The 17002-nt window shown below is 35.0% G+C and overlaps 2 protein-coding genes across 3 annotated transcripts; one reads left to right on the top strand and one right to left on the bottom strand.

The window, feature by feature from the left end:
* Nucleotides 1-567: 567 nt before the first annotated feature.
* LOC102598351 (kinesin KP1) lies at nt 568-9874 on the bottom strand. Of its 2 annotated transcripts, none has more exons than XM_015307146.1 (19): nt 9648-9874; nt 7756-7880; nt 6922-7028; nt 6737-6820; nt 6550-6627; nt 6374-6466; nt 6249-6278; nt 4648-4989; nt 4494-4575; nt 4312-4407; nt 4052-4231; nt 3802-3908; nt 3538-3716; nt 3181-3345; nt 2840-3093; nt 2553-2716; nt 1716-2278; nt 1109-1206; nt 568-985 (listed from the first exon to the last, which is right to left on the bottom strand). In XM_015307146.1, exons 2-19 carry the CDS (start codon nt 7832-7834, stop codon nt 924-926), a joined length of 2763 nt encoding a protein of 920 aa, XP_015162632.1. In that variant the 5' UTR covers nt 7835-7880; nt 9648-9874; the 3' UTR covers nt 568-923. The 2 variants fall into 2 exon arrangements, with proteins under 2 accessions (XP_015162632.1, XP_006343979.1); XM_006343917.2 differs by having other exon boundaries at nt 7756-7877.
* A 1990-nt stretch (nt 9875-11864) lies between these two features.
* LOC102598027 (uncharacterized) lies at nt 11865-16201 on the top strand. The gene is made up of 5 exons (XM_006343916.2): nt 11865-12185; nt 13700-13766; nt 15130-15178; nt 15516-15560; nt 15881-16201. Exons 1-5 carry the CDS (start codon nt 11922-11924, stop codon nt 15945-15947), a joined length of 492 nt encoding a protein of 163 aa, XP_006343978.1. The 5' UTR covers nt 11865-11921; the 3' UTR covers nt 15948-16201.
* Nucleotides 16202-17002: the final 801 nt, after the last annotated feature.

Genomic DNA, 17002 nt, shown 5'->3' with positions numbered 1-17002 from the left:
TATTTCGAGGGTATATTTGTCCTTTTTCCCTTTTATATAATAGTCGTGTTCAAGCTAGTTTGCTTTTTAAAGGAAAAAGGACAAATATACCTCTGAACTATCGTAAATGGTATGCAGATACCCTCTATCATACTTTTGGACATTGGTGCCCCTACTGTCCAAAAACTAGAGTATATATACCATTTATTCAAACGGACATACACGTGTCATAATCTTATCCACCGACCGACATTTATTAAATATTGGAACAACGGATAAGATTGTGTCATATGTCCCTATTTAGTCTTCCGTTAGAGTGAAGGGCATATATGCTCTAGTTTTTGGACGACAGGGGCACCAATGTCTCAAAAGTATAACGGAGGGTATCGGCATACCATTTACGATAATTCGAGGGTATATTTGTCATTTTTTCCTTTTTTTAATGCATGCTATTTCTCATCAATAGAGATATCGAGTAACTCTATCTACTCTACTGAGGCTTAGGCATAAAGAGAGCAACCACAAGAAAGCCAGTTTGGATATGAGTGATTTCTTTTCCAGCTCTTTAGCAAGTGCTCAAAACAATAATCAAAGTCAAGCATGATCTTCCTTTCACAATAAGCATCATAATCAAACAGAAGTTACCAGTCAGCACTATTTCATAGCCTAAAAATGCATCAGCAAGTTCTTAAATAGAGCTACATGTACACACTACACAATGTCAAACCCCACGCCGCCGTCCTTTCCTCCTTCACTTCGAGTAGGGGGAGGCGGGGAGCAAATACACCTAAAGAAATTCAATCTGATCAGTGCAGTTTGCTACAAGCTGAAGTTCCTACACATCTTCCACAACAATGGAAGATGACACAACAATCGTGTCTACAGTCTAATCTACAAAGAAGGATCGTCAAATGTCTGTCCTCTTCCACAATTTTACTTCTGTACTATTGCCATCTTTTGGAAGACCTAACTGCAGAAGTGTTTCCGGAAGGAGGTTTTTTAGAACCTGAGAAGCATAAAAAGGAAAAAGAAAAAGTTGGAATGATTGTCGTTTCTCTTCTCTAACTTGAGAGCATTAACAAAGAAGGAAAATAAAGGCAAAAACCAAGAACATATGAGAATCACATACTCGGGACTTTAGGGGTGCTCTTCTGCAGTGACATCCGAGAAGATCCTGTTTGCACCGTCTTTTGTGTGAGCCGTGGAAGTTTAGCAGGTATAGAGGGACTGAATCATTCACCAGCAAAGAGATAAGTAAGTCATTTTAAATTTGATGAGAGCCTTGGGTGTCTTTAACAACAAGTTCAGCAGGAAAACTTAGCATTCTGCTTTTCCCAAACAACTATAAGCTATCTTCGACAAAATACTGTACTAAGAAGAGATGTGATCTAATAGTCATGAAGTACATTTAAACTGGAAAAAGGAATTGTGACTTTAAACTATAAGAAATGCTCATTCAGAATGTAACCTGATGTTGATTTTCTGTGAAGACAAAATATGGATCAAGATATGAGAAAAGAAAAAAGAAATAAGGAGAAATGTTAATACAAAGGCAGGTAAAGCAAATTTTTAACATAAAGATACAAGATATGCTGATAAATCAACCTGAGGTCATCACGGGGAATGGGAATTAGAGATTCCATAAGTGAATCAACATTCAAGAAAAAAGTTATCTAATTGTAAGGCAAGACTGGACAAAATGATAATCAGAGATGTCATATTTGTAGAATACTCACTTCTCAGGGGTCTCTGAAGGTGGCTTTGTAGTTTCTGGGAAAAGAGTGTACTCTACAATACTATTGATTGAACCATCAGTCTCAGTTCCCATTGAAAGTACACCATCGGATATGTCACTTAATCTCTCTTCAGAATCTGCATCATCAAACCCGATGAGCACCACGTCTTCGTTAGGATTTTGACTTCCTCTCGCAGTAGCCCTTGAATCAGTGTCTTCACCCAGATTTAGATCAGCATCTACTACAGCAAGCCTGGATTGTCTAAAGAAATCTCTGTGATGCCTAAAGTCATCCATTGATTGCTGAGAACCAGTGTCAGATTGTCTGTCGCTGTATTCAGAACTATTGTCCACGTCAGAAGCAGCTTTCTGAGTAGGTTTTGAGCTTCTCTCTCCAGAAATTTGGTTTGTTCGTGGACCGCCTAAAGATTGCCTTCTTGGAGAGGCAGAGCTATGCCTGGTTGAGCTCACACTACGCCTCTCACCGTTGCCACTGGTTTTGGGAACCCGCAGCCGCCCAATTTCTTCATCCTTCTTGGCAATTGTGTCCTTTAAATTAGCTACCTGAAAATTTACCAGCAATACTTTGTACATGACCATAGCAAAGAAAATAGGAACATTGCAACCATCATAAATCTAGTGTACTCTAGAGAAGAGCTAAGCGTACAAGATAGTATTAAAACGGGTCTTAATCATAGATGCACAAGTGTGATTTCGGATTCACAAAAAATAAGTAGACAGTACAGATGTAGATGCAAGCAATGAGAAAAAGTAAGAGCAACTAGAAGAATATTATCTACTGAGTTATTGATATTTACTAGAACGTGTTGTGAGGTACCTGATCCATAAGCTCTTTAACACCCCGGCCCTCTTTATTATTCCGAGCTGCACCCAACTCCACTCCAGACACCCTCTCAGCAAACTTCAGGGTGCTAATGGTTTCTGAGTAGGATTCTACGTCAGGATTGAGCTGTACAAACATAAGTGTCTTTGCCTGGCCTCCTGTAACATGAGATGAGTGAAATAAAATAAATAAAGGCTTAATAGGAAAGAGAAGTAAAACTCATTTACAGAGTAAAACAATATATTTAAATTTGAATCAACACAGAAAATGTTTTTAACTACCAAGAGAGCTTTGAAGAACTTGTGTTAGTTTGCTATTTCTATATGGCACATGAGAACTTTTTTGTGCCAATGCAAATATCACATCCCCAAGAGCAGATAATGATTTGTTTATATGTTGTGCTTCTCGCAAACGATCCCCTCTGGCTTCAGAGCGATCTACCCTTTCACTGCCAGCCAAATCTACCAAATGTAGGCAACCTCGTAGAATATCATTTGTTTCCAAGTCTATACCACGCACGTGAACGGTGAGGATACTGCATCATAATGAGTTAAATAAGCATGATGCACAAACAGAAAAAAAGTTCAGAATTGAGATAAAAAGTGATAGTATAAGAGATGACCTATGTGACCGACTGCTTCTTTCATTTAAAGCAGTAGCGCCAACAGCTCTATTCATTAGGCCAATATTCATTAATTCTAAGACATTTGCAGTTGATTTGACTGGATGCATGCTAGCATCAGGGACAGCTAATCCATTGGGTTGAGTAGTACTCCAAATCCCAAGTGTGCGCAAGTTAAAGAAAACATCAGGAAATACATGGCATACATATTTCTGACATTTCCACTAACTATTGAAAATGAAAACTTAAAAATATAGCACTAATGATCCACGGAAATAAATATGTATAACATGAACAAAGAAAATGAAAACAGCCAATGTATCAAAAACACAAATAGATTTTTTTTAACAAGGATATCGTTTCTGAGAAGTATCACTGCAGAGCAAGTCTCGCACTTGCTCATTGTATATCTCAACCATTTGAACACCAACTTCATATGCAATGGAACTTTTCCTACTCTGGGAGATGTTGAATAGATCATTCAGAGCTCGGTAGTTGACCCCCCAATTCTCCACGGATGACATGCTGGGCCCACTCTGAAGGCGATCAAAATGGACTAGGATAAGTAGAAGTGAATAGCCATTGGTATCTACTAAACAAATTTTCTAAAGATGGGCATACCATGGTATATGTTTTTCCGGAACCAGTCTGACCATAAGCAAAGATGCAGACATTGTACCCATCCAAAACAGACCTGATTAATGGCTGAGTGTCTCGAAACACCTCCTCTGAAATATGCTAGAGTTAGAAAACGGCAAGCATTTTAAAAAGGTAATGTCTTTCTTTTATTCTCCTTCAAGATGAAAGTAAAGGATGTTTCTATATTAGGTACTTAATCTGAATATCAAGCTGATAAACAAATTTATCAAACCTTGAGTAACAGCAGGTGCAAAGACCTTGTTGAATTTGAAAAGACGGTGACTATCTTTCCCCAGTTTTGAAGGATTAGTAACAACCAGTTCACCATTCTCACCAATGTACTCTATGGTTGTCAATTTTTGGCTTTGACCAGGAAGGAATGGCCTTATCCTACAGTAAACTCTAATGTTACCTATCACAAAATGACATTAAGTTAGGGAAACACCATGCTGCACTTAAATAACTATGTTTTTCACATTCCATCTGACTAACCTTTCAAATCTTGAACTTGGTTGTACAACTTCCTATTTTCTTCAAGAACTGTGTGATAATTCTGAGCGGCATCAACCAACCCCTTAAGATTGAACCCTGTTAATCAAGAATACGTGCTTAGAGATAAGATTTCCGGATGAAGAAGTACAGATGTAATCATAGCATTCAGCTCTCGTCCTGACCAAAGTGGCTAAGTTCCTCGACGTAAATCTCCTTGGTCCTCATCACCTCCTGCCTTATAGACTCAGATGATATCCTCAATTCCTGAATTTTTAAGAATGTCATATTCCTAATAACTTGTAGTATGAGCTGTTAAGAGTAAATTCAGATGCAAACCTGCAGAGATCCATAATGAGAGTCTATGAAGTGTTTGTAACCAAGCTCTCTCCTTTTCAATTTCACCAACTTGGATTCTGAAAAGGCCTCAAGTTCTTGTACTTTCTTGGTTGATTCACTCAGTAGACATTGAAGTTCCAGTATCTTGTTCTCTGACTCAACTCGAGTTTGCTCCAGTTGTGCTACCAGTTGTAATCGATCTTTTTCATGTGCGTGTTTGGATGATTCAAGCTCAGTATCCAATGAGGATATTTGCATCTTATAGTGATCATTATCTTCCATTAACCTGATTAAATCTTGTTCTTGAAGTTTTTCTTTCTCTTCCATTTTGGCCTTCTCTATCTATAAAAGAGAAGTTAGTTGGACTACATCTACAGTAAAACAGAACCACATGACAACATTGCTACATTGTCAATTCAACGTGTTGCTGTATCAGGCATGCTAATTAACTGTCACAACAATAAACAAGTGAAACAAGGGAGAAAAGTTCTATCATATAATGCATCGGTGAATTAATCCCCCATCGCAAAAAAAAAATGACAAAGTTTGAGCCTCTAAGTTTGATCTAATGTTTGGGTTTATTTCCTCTAGACATTCATTGTGTTCACCAAACTCATTATATCTAGAACCTAATGTAGAAAGCACTATCACACATTCTAAAATCAAATTATTAATACAAATTGTTAAAGAGAATCATAATAAAACTATTTGACTCCGCATTAGCAACTGAGTCATGTAAAAGGCAAAGGAGTACTAAATACATCATTATTTGTAACTGATATAGTGAAACGTTGGGGTGGAGTGGTAAGTACTCCTTCCTCCTTAACCAAAGGTCTCGGGTTCGAATCTTAGGTATAGAGTGCCTTTATTAAGTGTGGGACTTCCAGAGCAAATCTGGATGTAGTCGGGCCTCTTTGTGGGTTTTGGACACCAGGTAGGAAATAATAAAAGAAATATACTGTGAGCACGTTGATTGAGAGATAGTCATACAGTAAATGAACTGAGAAGTTTCTTAACCTCAAACCAATAAAAGAGTACACGAGTACTACTAAATACTTTAGCAATGCTAACAGAAATGATTAAACAAGCCAGTAACAGGTAGCATGATAGCCCAAGTAGGTTTTTTCTATAATTCGATCATGCAGATAATTTATTCCAGAATCTTGTCAAATCAATGGACCAAACTCATATGGGAAGGAATATCTGAAACAGTAGAGAAACTCTCAAAGTGACCAAGAATAGAGAATCAAGAGAACTTTGGCAACTCATTGGAGGCTATGAAAGACTATTGAAGTCATTAACCTTAAAGCAGGCATCTCCCACATTCCAACTCATTGGCAGCCATGAAATACTATTGTATTAACACATCACTAAGGTAGTTTTTAGTGCCAAAAGTAATACAGGAGAACAGAGCATTGCCAAAACCCCCCAAAAACTCTCAATATTATCACTGTTTCCACAGACTTAGTATGAAATAAGCTCATAGTACATATTCAGTAAGAACATCCAATATATTCAGCACCCGAACTTTGTGAAGAGAAAAAAAAGCATGCTCTTACAAGTCAGAAATTAGTAACTTATTGATAAATTTATATATGCACCTTTATCTGTTGAAGCTTCTTCATGATAACCTGGAAGATTGTATGAAACGAGAGTTCAACAAAAGAATGGATAGAAAAAGAAGAAGAAATAAACATCTTTTTATCAATAGTGATACTTATAGTACCTCATGTTCCTCAGTGGTCCCCAATGCAAGGGTTTCGAGTGCTTTAACTCTTGATTGATATCTCTCCTCACGAGACTTATACAACCCATTTTGCTGCAATACCCCAAGAGATCCGCAATTTGTAAGCCCTTTGCATGAAGTTCATTAATCAGTACTGATAATTGGAACACTTGTACCTTTCTCAAATTATCAGCTTGTTTTGAAACTCGTTCTTCAATCTCTTGTACGACTAACTTCACCAGGGAGGCCACACACTTAACAAGTAGTAAAAGGATATCAGTAAGTACATTAAGTACCAAATGGGATCCAGCAGAAATAAATTTGTTCAGTTTCCTGTCACCCTTTTCAGTTTATCTGCCATACCTGAGGTATATCCCCATTCTTTCTCTCAATGCTGTCATCCAAAATATTACTCACAACACCGAAAAGTGAATGAGTGGAAGCACTCTGAAGATAAAAGTCAGTTCAACTAAGGAAATCCGAAGACGGCACAAACAATATAAAAGAAAGTGAGTTAACACCAAGCTGAAGACCCATTCCAGCTTTACCTCTAAGCTGTTTAGTTTCATCAATTCTGAGATTTTAGCAGCTGGAATATCAGCCAAACCGTGCTTAGATTGGATTCCATCAAACAATTTACTCTCAGCAAGATTATCTGAAAATTAAAGCTCTAAGTAAGGGACAGAAGTAAATCTACTGCAGAAAGATTACCATTGACTAATGCTCTAAAAGAATCCATACATGACACAACACAGAGATATTTCTGATGCACTATTTTATGCAAACTTCCACGCAAAAAAAAAAAGTTGTTCAAAGATAGTTGGATGTTGTGCAGAGACGGAGTACTAGGCCTTAAATTCCGGGGAAAGGTAATGAATCTCAATCTGGTTGTAATAAAGTTCTTGAATTGGTAAAGTGCAGACTAAGTTGTGGAATTGTTTTTGACGGCATGGCAAAGGTGTGACAGGGACAAAACAATGGTTAGTAATGAAAAGATATATGAGGGTGAAACTGTCTAATGAAAGGAACTAAGGAAATCAGAAATGCCAAAATAGACTTCAAATTTCCTACATGATAACTGTTAGAAAATTTAACAAACACAAGCTATGAAGTTGGGAAAAGGGCTCAAACAAAACCTGAATAGGTAAACTAGACCAAATTTGAGATCCTTAAGTGAGGCAGCTCTGATGTAAAACTATTACATCTTGTTTTAACATTTCCAGTGTTCAGCCAACTAACTAAAGAGATAGTAAGGGAAGGAAAAGAAAAGGAAAAACGGGCAGGAACAATTTAAATCTTCTGGAACTGAGATTTAGTTTTTCCAATAGTTGGATAATATAGGGAAAGGACTGAGGATACCAAAAACTTCAGATGTGGTTTACCTTCTGCAGCCCCTTTGAAGTTAAGAATTTCGTTTAAACTGGTTGAGTCTCCATTTTCAGTTGCGGCTTCTGGATTCATGATAACCTTGATATATGCTTTTGCAGGATTACTACAGAGAGCACTGCTAGTAAACAAACAAGAATATGTTACTATATAAGTCATTTCACTTTTAGGTAACTGAAAAGGCGATGATCAAACTACTAGAATGAAATATACTAGCATGACTACATTAAAGCCTATTCTTCAGCCAAAAGCAACGAAAGGCAAATAGAGATGACAGTACACAACTACAATGAGATTAGACAAATGTTATTTTCGTCAAATAAAAACAATATATGCATATCTTTATTTGTCCACTGACATTGAATGACCAAACAATGCTTTGCACATGGAACTGTGTGATTATACATATTATTCCATTAGAACAGATTCCTTTGTTCAATTGTCTGACAATTTCCATCTGGACAGGAAATCTTTTGCCTTGGATTAGGATTCACAATGAGTTATGAACACTATCAGACATCATATTTCTTTCTTCATGAGTGTCTATCTATCTTCACAAGAATCTTATTCTGTCTCATTTTAAAGGATCAAGAACTATGGATGTCAACTGCCAAGGATCTCAAAATCAATCACATAAGTAGATCGACAATTCGTCACTAATAAGGAAAGAAATTCTTATGGTTATTAACTTCAGAAGAGAAAGTTCTTTTGGTTATTGTACTTACCCCAGAAAGAAGTTCTTATTGTTATTATAGTGAAGCTACCAATTTTAGCAATGTGGGTTTTAGTTTGAAAAACCCATCTTGGATCCACAATCAAAATATTTATGATACTTGTGCTCTTGCACGTAATGTCAAATTGAAGACTAAGAAAAACAGTACATCATTACCATCTTAGAATTATTTTCTTATATGGAGAAAAGTTTAATGTGGATTAAGCAAATTAAACTATTGATAGAAACCTTCAGCTTGAAATGTTGGATTCAAACCAACAAAGCTCACAAAAACATGCATTCTCAGCAAAAGTTAGTCTTCATATCATTCCCAACTATCGTGGGAGCTAATTTATAGTTCAATCAACTAGATTTCGTTAGTAAATTAACACCATAACCGAGTGGTAGAAAACAACTTAAACGAAACATCTTCCAAATATTATATTTATCCTTCCGTGAAAGAAGTAACAACAATTACTGTGACATAATCCCAAGCATGTCGGGGTCAGCTATAATCCTCAATATCCATTTAGCTCTATATGAAGTCATTTAAAGGATAAGGAAAAATTAAAAGAATAATACTACTCAGAACAGACAGCTCCATAAGAACAGATTTAACTAAAACAAAGCAGATTTTGGTTAAAAGAACAAAACTTGATACCCCTAAATAAGAAACCTCACTACCTCACACACGCGCCGCACAGTGCACAATAATGAAAACTTTCAAGTGCATTTTTCCATCCCAAATGTGAAAAAGCAAGAAACTTTAACAATTAACACCCAAAACACACTGCGCTAGAATGAGCAGCTACATACAAACAGACAACAAACTCAACCAGATTTAAATAAAACAAACAAGATTTTTTATTAAAGAACAAAACTTGATACGCCTAATCAAGAAACCTCACACACACACAGACTACACAACAATGCTGAAACAATCAACACCCATTTTCCCATTTCCCCCCATTAAGAAAAAGTTCAAGTACATTATCAATTATTCCACCCAAAATATGAAAAAGCAAGAAACTTTAACAACTTCACACCCAAAAATCAAGAACCCCCAACAACCCAAAACTAAAAAAGAACACATTTTGAACAACCCCACATCAAGTAAACCCCTTATAAACAAAAAAAAATACCAAAAAAAGTTGATAATGTTGGTAAGTTACAAACCAGAATGAGCTGAAATGTAAGAGATCTTGAAAATTTGAAGCTAATTAAACCACTGGATCGAGAAATAGGTGAATCATTTCACTTAGTTTTGTAAAGTAGAGATTGAATCTGTGATATTTGAAAGCCCTTTTTTGGGTTTTGGTTGTTCTTGAAATACCGGTTTTTTTTTTTTTTACAAGCAAAGCGACGATGATGACAGTGCAAAGGGCCCCTATTTCTTGGGAATTCTTTTGGGTTTCGTCTTTGAATTTCAGGTTTTAGTTTACTATTTTTAGAATTAAAAAAAAATTAAACTAAAAAATAATAGTCTAAATTTTAACATAAAAAAAATTATTAAATAAAATATTATAATCGAGTTTTTCTTTTCGTGTTCAAGCTTTTCCCCTTTTTTTTCTCATATTCGTAAGTATGATAAGTTGATCATCTGTTCTATCTTTATATGAGTTTTGCGATTAATTAATTATCTATCAAAGTTATCAATATAGATATTTTTAATATTTATCATGTAGTTTAATTTAAATATTCTATAGATTATATTGATAATTTTGATTTTAACATTGAAAATTATATCAGTTTAACAACGTGTCGACAAGCTAGCAACGCTTGAACCTTAGACACTAACCTATAACAAGTTACATGTTGCAGACTTCTGCATGTTATCGTTATACTAATCGAACTTATAAATTGTTACATAATTAAACTTTAGAAGATGCAGATAAATTAACAAATTAAATTTATTTGATGTTATTCAACAAAATCTCTTATCTTCAAATAAAAAGTTTCAAGTCCCATGCTATTTTTTTTGTTTCATGTAATTACTCATTTTGAGTCTGATTAATTAACACATTCACTCAAAAAATTTCATGTTAAAAAATAATGCTTTCTTTATCAAGAATCGAATTCAAAACTCTAGTTAAATATGAACGAGTTTTTCTCTACCTTAAATCACTCAATCCCACTCCCAAAATAAATTACTGTGAAAATTTGATGGATTTTCCTTTTATGATTGTGCGTAATTTTTGTATTTATTTATCTTTCCTTTTCAAAAGTTCAAAATTGAAAATACGTGTGGTCCACATTATGTTTTTTTTTTGGAATTGTATTCCCGCCTTATACTATTTGGTATCTTATGTTATATTTTTATTTTGACATTTTTATAGTATTACACGTGGCAGTACATTTTAGGAGTGGGTTCACCCCTTATATCTTATTTTATTATAATTTTAATTTTTTTAATTAATGATATAATAAATATTATTATTTTAAAAAATATATTAATATTATGAAGTTGCAGTCACGCACGATCACTAAAACGTGCATACCTTATGGGCTTTACAATATTTGCCAAATTATTATTTTTTTGTTTATTTTTCAATTTTTGGCTTGTTCCATTCCATTTACCAAAGCAAAGAATCTCTACAATTATATGCTCTTTAAGAAAAAAAAATGGAAATACCTCATTTTTTTAACAAAAAGAAATGAGAATATTGTTATTTCATTTGTTAAATAGTTTGAGTCGAGAATTTATCATAAATAACCTCTAAATCTTTATAAGATAGAGGTAAGATTTGATAGACACCCACCTTTTTCATTTCCACTTATGAAATTTACACTAAGTATGTTATTGTTGATAAGTTGAAAAATATTTGGCTTTATATGTTAGTAGAGAAATTTAAAATTCCGATATAATAGTTACCCCGTTCGATTCAATTTGTTTGATCCATTTTTTTTAGTCTGCTTCAAAAAGAATATTTTATTTTATTTTTGTAACTCTTTAATTTCAATTATCTACAAAATGACATGTTTAAAATCACGAGATTAAATGACATTTTAGTATATTTAACTTAAAACCACAATATTCAAAATATTTCCATACTTTCTTAAACTCCGTGTCAAATCAAAACAGGACAAACAAATTAAAACGGAATTGATAAGTTAGTGGTGTAGCCACATATAGCTCAAAGTGGCTAGTCGGACAGGACACCCTTCGCAGAAAAGTTATACTATGTATATAGAAGATTATACGAAGTATATAGGTCAAAAATTATTTTCATACATATATGTTAAATCTTGAACATTTCTAACGAAATTTCTGACTTCGTTACTGTGATAAGTGGACCATGAGCTCTATGTAGGACAGCCTACAAAAGAAAGTGGACTTTAGGTTCTGGGCTGAAGTTGAGGCCCATTATTGTTCGCTTTCAGAATACAAAAGCCCAACAAAATGTTTCAGAAAATTGGGGAGCAATTCGACCCGAAATTGATAATCTGAAAATGGAATCGAACCAAACCCTAGTTCCAGAGAAGGAGGAGAAGAATCAGCTGAATTCCGACGATAACAGAGCAGAACAAGATGGAGAAGAAGAACAACAACAAAGAGGGGAATGTGGTGATCACGAAAATGCGGAATCTCAAACATCGTCGTCTTTAAATGGCAAAGAAATACTGAAAGCAATCGAAGTTGTGGAGAGAGATTCTATGGCGATCGCCCATAGCTACACTTCACTTTTTGCTTCTCTTCGGTCGACTTTATCAGAGGTTTCTGCTTTCTGTCCTTAATTCAAGCATTTCCTCATAATCTCAGTAGTCCGTGGTGTTGTGGCCACTGCTGCAAATAGTGCGTAGCTTTGAGATAGTGTTATCTGAAAGTAATTATCTTTAGTTCTACACCAGGTTCAGTGTTTGACAAGTTTCTTTTTAATTTGGTTACTGATAAAAAGAGTCTTTTTTTTTAATTTGGTTTGAGATGATTGTATGTCAGTGGAGGGATAAATGTGAGATTTAGAGAATCCACAATTTATAACGAACTGGAGTGGATATTGAGGATAGATATAGCTTACTTTCTATTAGTTTGGGCTTTAAGTGAAGAAGTAGTAGTTGGATAGAAAAGCATGTTTACTATGATCAACGAGCTGCATGGTGATCTAGGCTCTTTGCCTGCTGTTTGATTGTGCATTTTGCTTGTAAAATTTCTAAACTGGATCAGTAGTCGGATAGGAAAGTGTGCTTATGATGATCAACGAGCTACATGGTGATCTAGGCTCTTTGCCTGCTGTTTGATTGTGCATTTTGCTTGTAAATTTCTAAACTGGATCAGTAGTTGGATAGGAAAGTGTGCTTATGATGATCAACGAGCTACATGGTGATCTAGGCTCTTTGCCTGCTGTTTGATTGTGCATTTTGCTGGTAAAATTCCTAAACTGGAATCAGTTTTCATCCGGGTAGATAGCAAGGTTTTTTCAATTCATAGCATTTGATTTTGTATCTGAATTCTCTGATATTATCACTTCTAAGCATCACATTTGACACTTTTCACCTGTAGTTTAAACGGTTTGGTACTTTGTTGTTTATTATGCCCAGAGTTATACTTTGTTATCTATCTTCTCTTGGGATGTTGCACTTGGGTTTCAGGTCATGTGACTGTCATGCACCTGATGGAGAGCTAGGAATGTTACTCCAGTGGCACTTATATGGTACTTTGGAGGGAAAGGAAAGAACACTTGAAGGGGTGGAATGCAATTTTACCAATTAGGACATGTCTTTGTTTTTTTAAAATTTTTTGTGTGCCCGAGAGATAGTGTATAAATGATTAGGTCTCTTTCATAGAAGTTTTCTTCTTTCTGATAGATTGCTTGTATACGGGGTTCTTCTCCCACAAGATTAATAAAATTTTACTTTATAATAAGAAATGATTGGATGAGGATTATACTTGAGGTGTCAATCTTATTGGGAAGAATTAGTTCCATTTTACCTATTTATCCTTAGTATGGCATGTGACTGTCACATGACAATCTTTCAACGACTTCTGCTGAAAAGTTATCCGATGACTAAGTGACAGTTTTGGGGTAATCCAGATGGCAAAGTGCAATTCTAAGGGATAGATGGCATAGTACCATGTAATTATGAACAGCAAAGTGCCAAAAAGCATTACAATTTAGTGGACTTCATGCATTCCACACCTGATATTAGAAATTTTTTCTTTCTTTTTTCTATTCACATGTGTGTGTGTGTGTGTTCTATCCTTGTTAAAAGGAGCTAGCATGATTTTGCAGGTTACTAGTACTTCTGTTGATCACATGATCTGCTTTGGTGATGCAGCAGGACGAGTTCAAGAATGCGGTATATACTTTTACCTCTTTATCTTCAGTTGTTGATGTCCTTACTTCAATAGTTTTTCTTTTATTCTGCTTGTTGTTCGTTCATTGCTTATTCAACAGACTAAGCATGACAGTGTTTAACCTCGCGCTAGATCCGATAATTGTTGTTTTTTGAGGTAAGATAACCACAAGATTTAACATAGTAATGCGCTCTTATCTATCAGTTCTCTTGGAAACGCGCAGCTCATCAATATATTAAAAGAAAACCTTCTTAGGTTTATTCAGAATTTAACTGTCATAAGTTGGTACCATGGATGTACCAGCCTTATTTGTAGGCCAAGTGGACGGATTGATGGATAAGTAGAGATTCCTGTCTACTATTCCATTTCTCTCTTTGTTGCGTTAGTAATCCTTGTTCTAGAAGATGAGGACACTTGGCTTTGCCAGAGATCATTAATTCAAACTTCAACCTAGATGTGACTGCAAGAGGTTTAATCTATGTTCTGCTAACCCCAGCTGCATTATGCATGAGACGCCTGGATTTGTCTTGACCAATTCTCTACATAGTTTTTTTTTTTTGGTCGTCTCCTTATTTACCGCTAGGCCAAATTAGTTAGGGTGTCAATCAAAAACTTGAATTATGGAGAATTACTCTGGAGAGTAAGAGATTTAGGATAAGTAGAAGTAACAGAATGTAAGGAAGTCTATTGGGAAATTGGCAAACTTTTCCCAGCTTCTATTCTTTGGTGCCTGTGGTAGAAAAAATAGCAGATGGCTTTGAAGGAAACCCCTCTCCTATTCATATTCTGAAATACAGATGGCACACAAATCTGGAGTAACCACCACCAGTGCAAATAATTTTTTTTAGCTTTTGAATTTGTTAGCTCCCTAGGAGGTTTATAGAAGATCCATTGTTTCCGGGAGCTAACTTTTTTGCTCCAGCTTGTAATTTTTAGCATATACTGGATGCAACTGTTAATGAAATTTTACTTTACCAGATTAAAAAGAAAAGACACAAGTATAAGTAAGATGGAATGTGTGCACAAGAAGTTAAGCCATTTAAGGAGTGAAGTTGAAATGAGATTAGATTCAGATATCTAGATTCAATTTTCCAGGGAAAAAAGTTTGATATATAAAGATGTGATCATAATTAAAATAAGATGTTTGATATGGATGAGTACTAACTGCTACCAGTGTGTTATGTAATAGGAGGAAACTTACCCAAGTGAAAGACAAGTTTTATGTGATATAATTCCAGATCTCTCCTTTCCTCATTTTATTTTCTTAAATGCATTCACATTTCATCAATACCTTATTCACATGTTTTAAGTAATGTACTAAAGTTGAGCTGCACTAGTATTAATGTTTGCCTGTTTATCTTGCAGCACTTGATGCAGCAACTAAAGGAAACCGTTACATAAACTCTTGCTTAAGGTAGTATTTTTTGTATTCTTTAGTCAAGTCCCTGTAGTACCTTCCTGAAAAGAAAAAAAAACTATCAGGCTCACCCTAAGGGGAAGTTGGGAGGAAGCACCAAGTTAATTTACCTATTATGTATAGATGATGTAACATCGTAGATGTTTATGGTATTCATTCATGTTTGGTTTGGGAAAGCAATTCGTCAAGCCTCTAAAAAGGGAACATATAACTTGCATGTTTCGAATCGGGTTTATTTTTGCATCAAATAGTATAATTACACCTCTCTTTCTCCCCCCCATTCCAAAAATCTACTATTCTGGCGAATCTTTCTGAGCTAACTCTCTCGTTGCAGATTGAACGAGGAAATGAAAGGAATTGATAATCTTGCAACACAGCTGTATCCTTTCCATGTGATTATGGTTTGATGTTAGACATCATTTCTTCTTTAAGTCTCCATATGCACGACCACCAATTCTTTGTTTAAAGTTTGCCTATAGGATGCAATGCTGATTCTTGTCCTTGCAGTTCGCAATTAGCCAGTGGACTGACAGGTTTCGTTTCATTGTTTTTCTTTTTATATCAATAGTTTTTCGTTTATTGACTCGAGCCAGAATTCCTGGGCACCTTGCTCCATGCGATGACATAGTATGACTGTTTAGAACCAATCAATATATCATGTGTTCTGTATGTTCTTTGTGATTCCTTGATACCTTGAAGGAAAATCATCAGGAGAAACGTAGATGCATTGGACTCAGCTGTAAATAGGCTAGTTCGTTTCCCATGAGTGGGTCTGTCTTGATGGACGATGTCAACTAGGTGAGCTGCACATATTTTCTGGTGCTTTATATACGAGTGAGATGCCAGTTAAGTCTTGCTTCTTTGAAGGTTTAAGAATAAATAGTGTGTAATTGAATGAATTGCAAGGCTGATACATTTTCTAACCCATAGAAAAGCTTTCACCATTGTTGCTTTTCTTTAGCTTTTGAATTTGAATACAATTTTTACCTCACTAGTATATCATTTTATTATTTGTCCTAATGTTTCTCCTCCATTTACATAACCTTGTTTAGTAGAGTTGTTATTTGAAGATCCAATAAATCAACTTATTTAACCAGGAGTATGAAAACTAACATTCGAACGTCCTTAATCAGTCTCGGTTCAAGCCCTGAGAATGGAGGAACTCCCCTTAAGGAGCGTTTTCCTCTTGAATGTATTCTACCTATGGCAAATCTGAATTAATCAGGTCAAGTGATTTCGAAAATTCAAATAGAAAATGAAGAAACATATGTACACTAGTTGATTTTTCTTCTTCTTATATGTTCAAGTCTTGATGAACTCGAAAATAAAAATATAGTATTATGTAAGGTGTTTGTCATGTTAACTCTTAACACAAATATCATCATGACACATGTCATTGAAACTAGATCTTCAACAATAATTGATTCCCTGTTTTTTTGTCCCTTCCACCCCCACAACACCAAAGAGTTGGACATAAAATGTGAAAGTGACTACCCAATGAATTTGTCACCTAACATAATATAATATTCTCATACTCTTGATTAGTCCAACTTATTTTTTGAATCTATTATAAAATTCACTTTATTGATTCCAATATTTGATTACCAAACCTAGTGATTATTCATAAATGGTTTAAAGTGAATCCTTAGATCCACTCCCTATATTTTATTCCAACTAAAAAAATTCTTATTAAAACATATATTTGACTAATATATTCCATTATAGATTTGAGGTGGATCCATAAGTGCGCTTTTGAATGACTAACTTCTTTTATCACGTGTAACTGTTTTTTTTTCGAGCTTCGTATCGGACATTTGGTGA

Source organism: Solanum tuberosum, unplaced genomic scaffold, assembly GCF_000226075.1.
Source record: "Solanum tuberosum cultivar DM 1-3 516 R44 unplaced genomic scaffold, SolTub_3.0 scf00048, whole genome shotgun sequence".
NCBI classification, from domain to species: Eukaryota; Viridiplantae; Streptophyta; class Magnoliopsida; order Solanales; family Solanaceae; genus Solanum; species Solanum tuberosum.
This window is presented reverse-complemented; position numbering and strand designations above follow the sequence as displayed.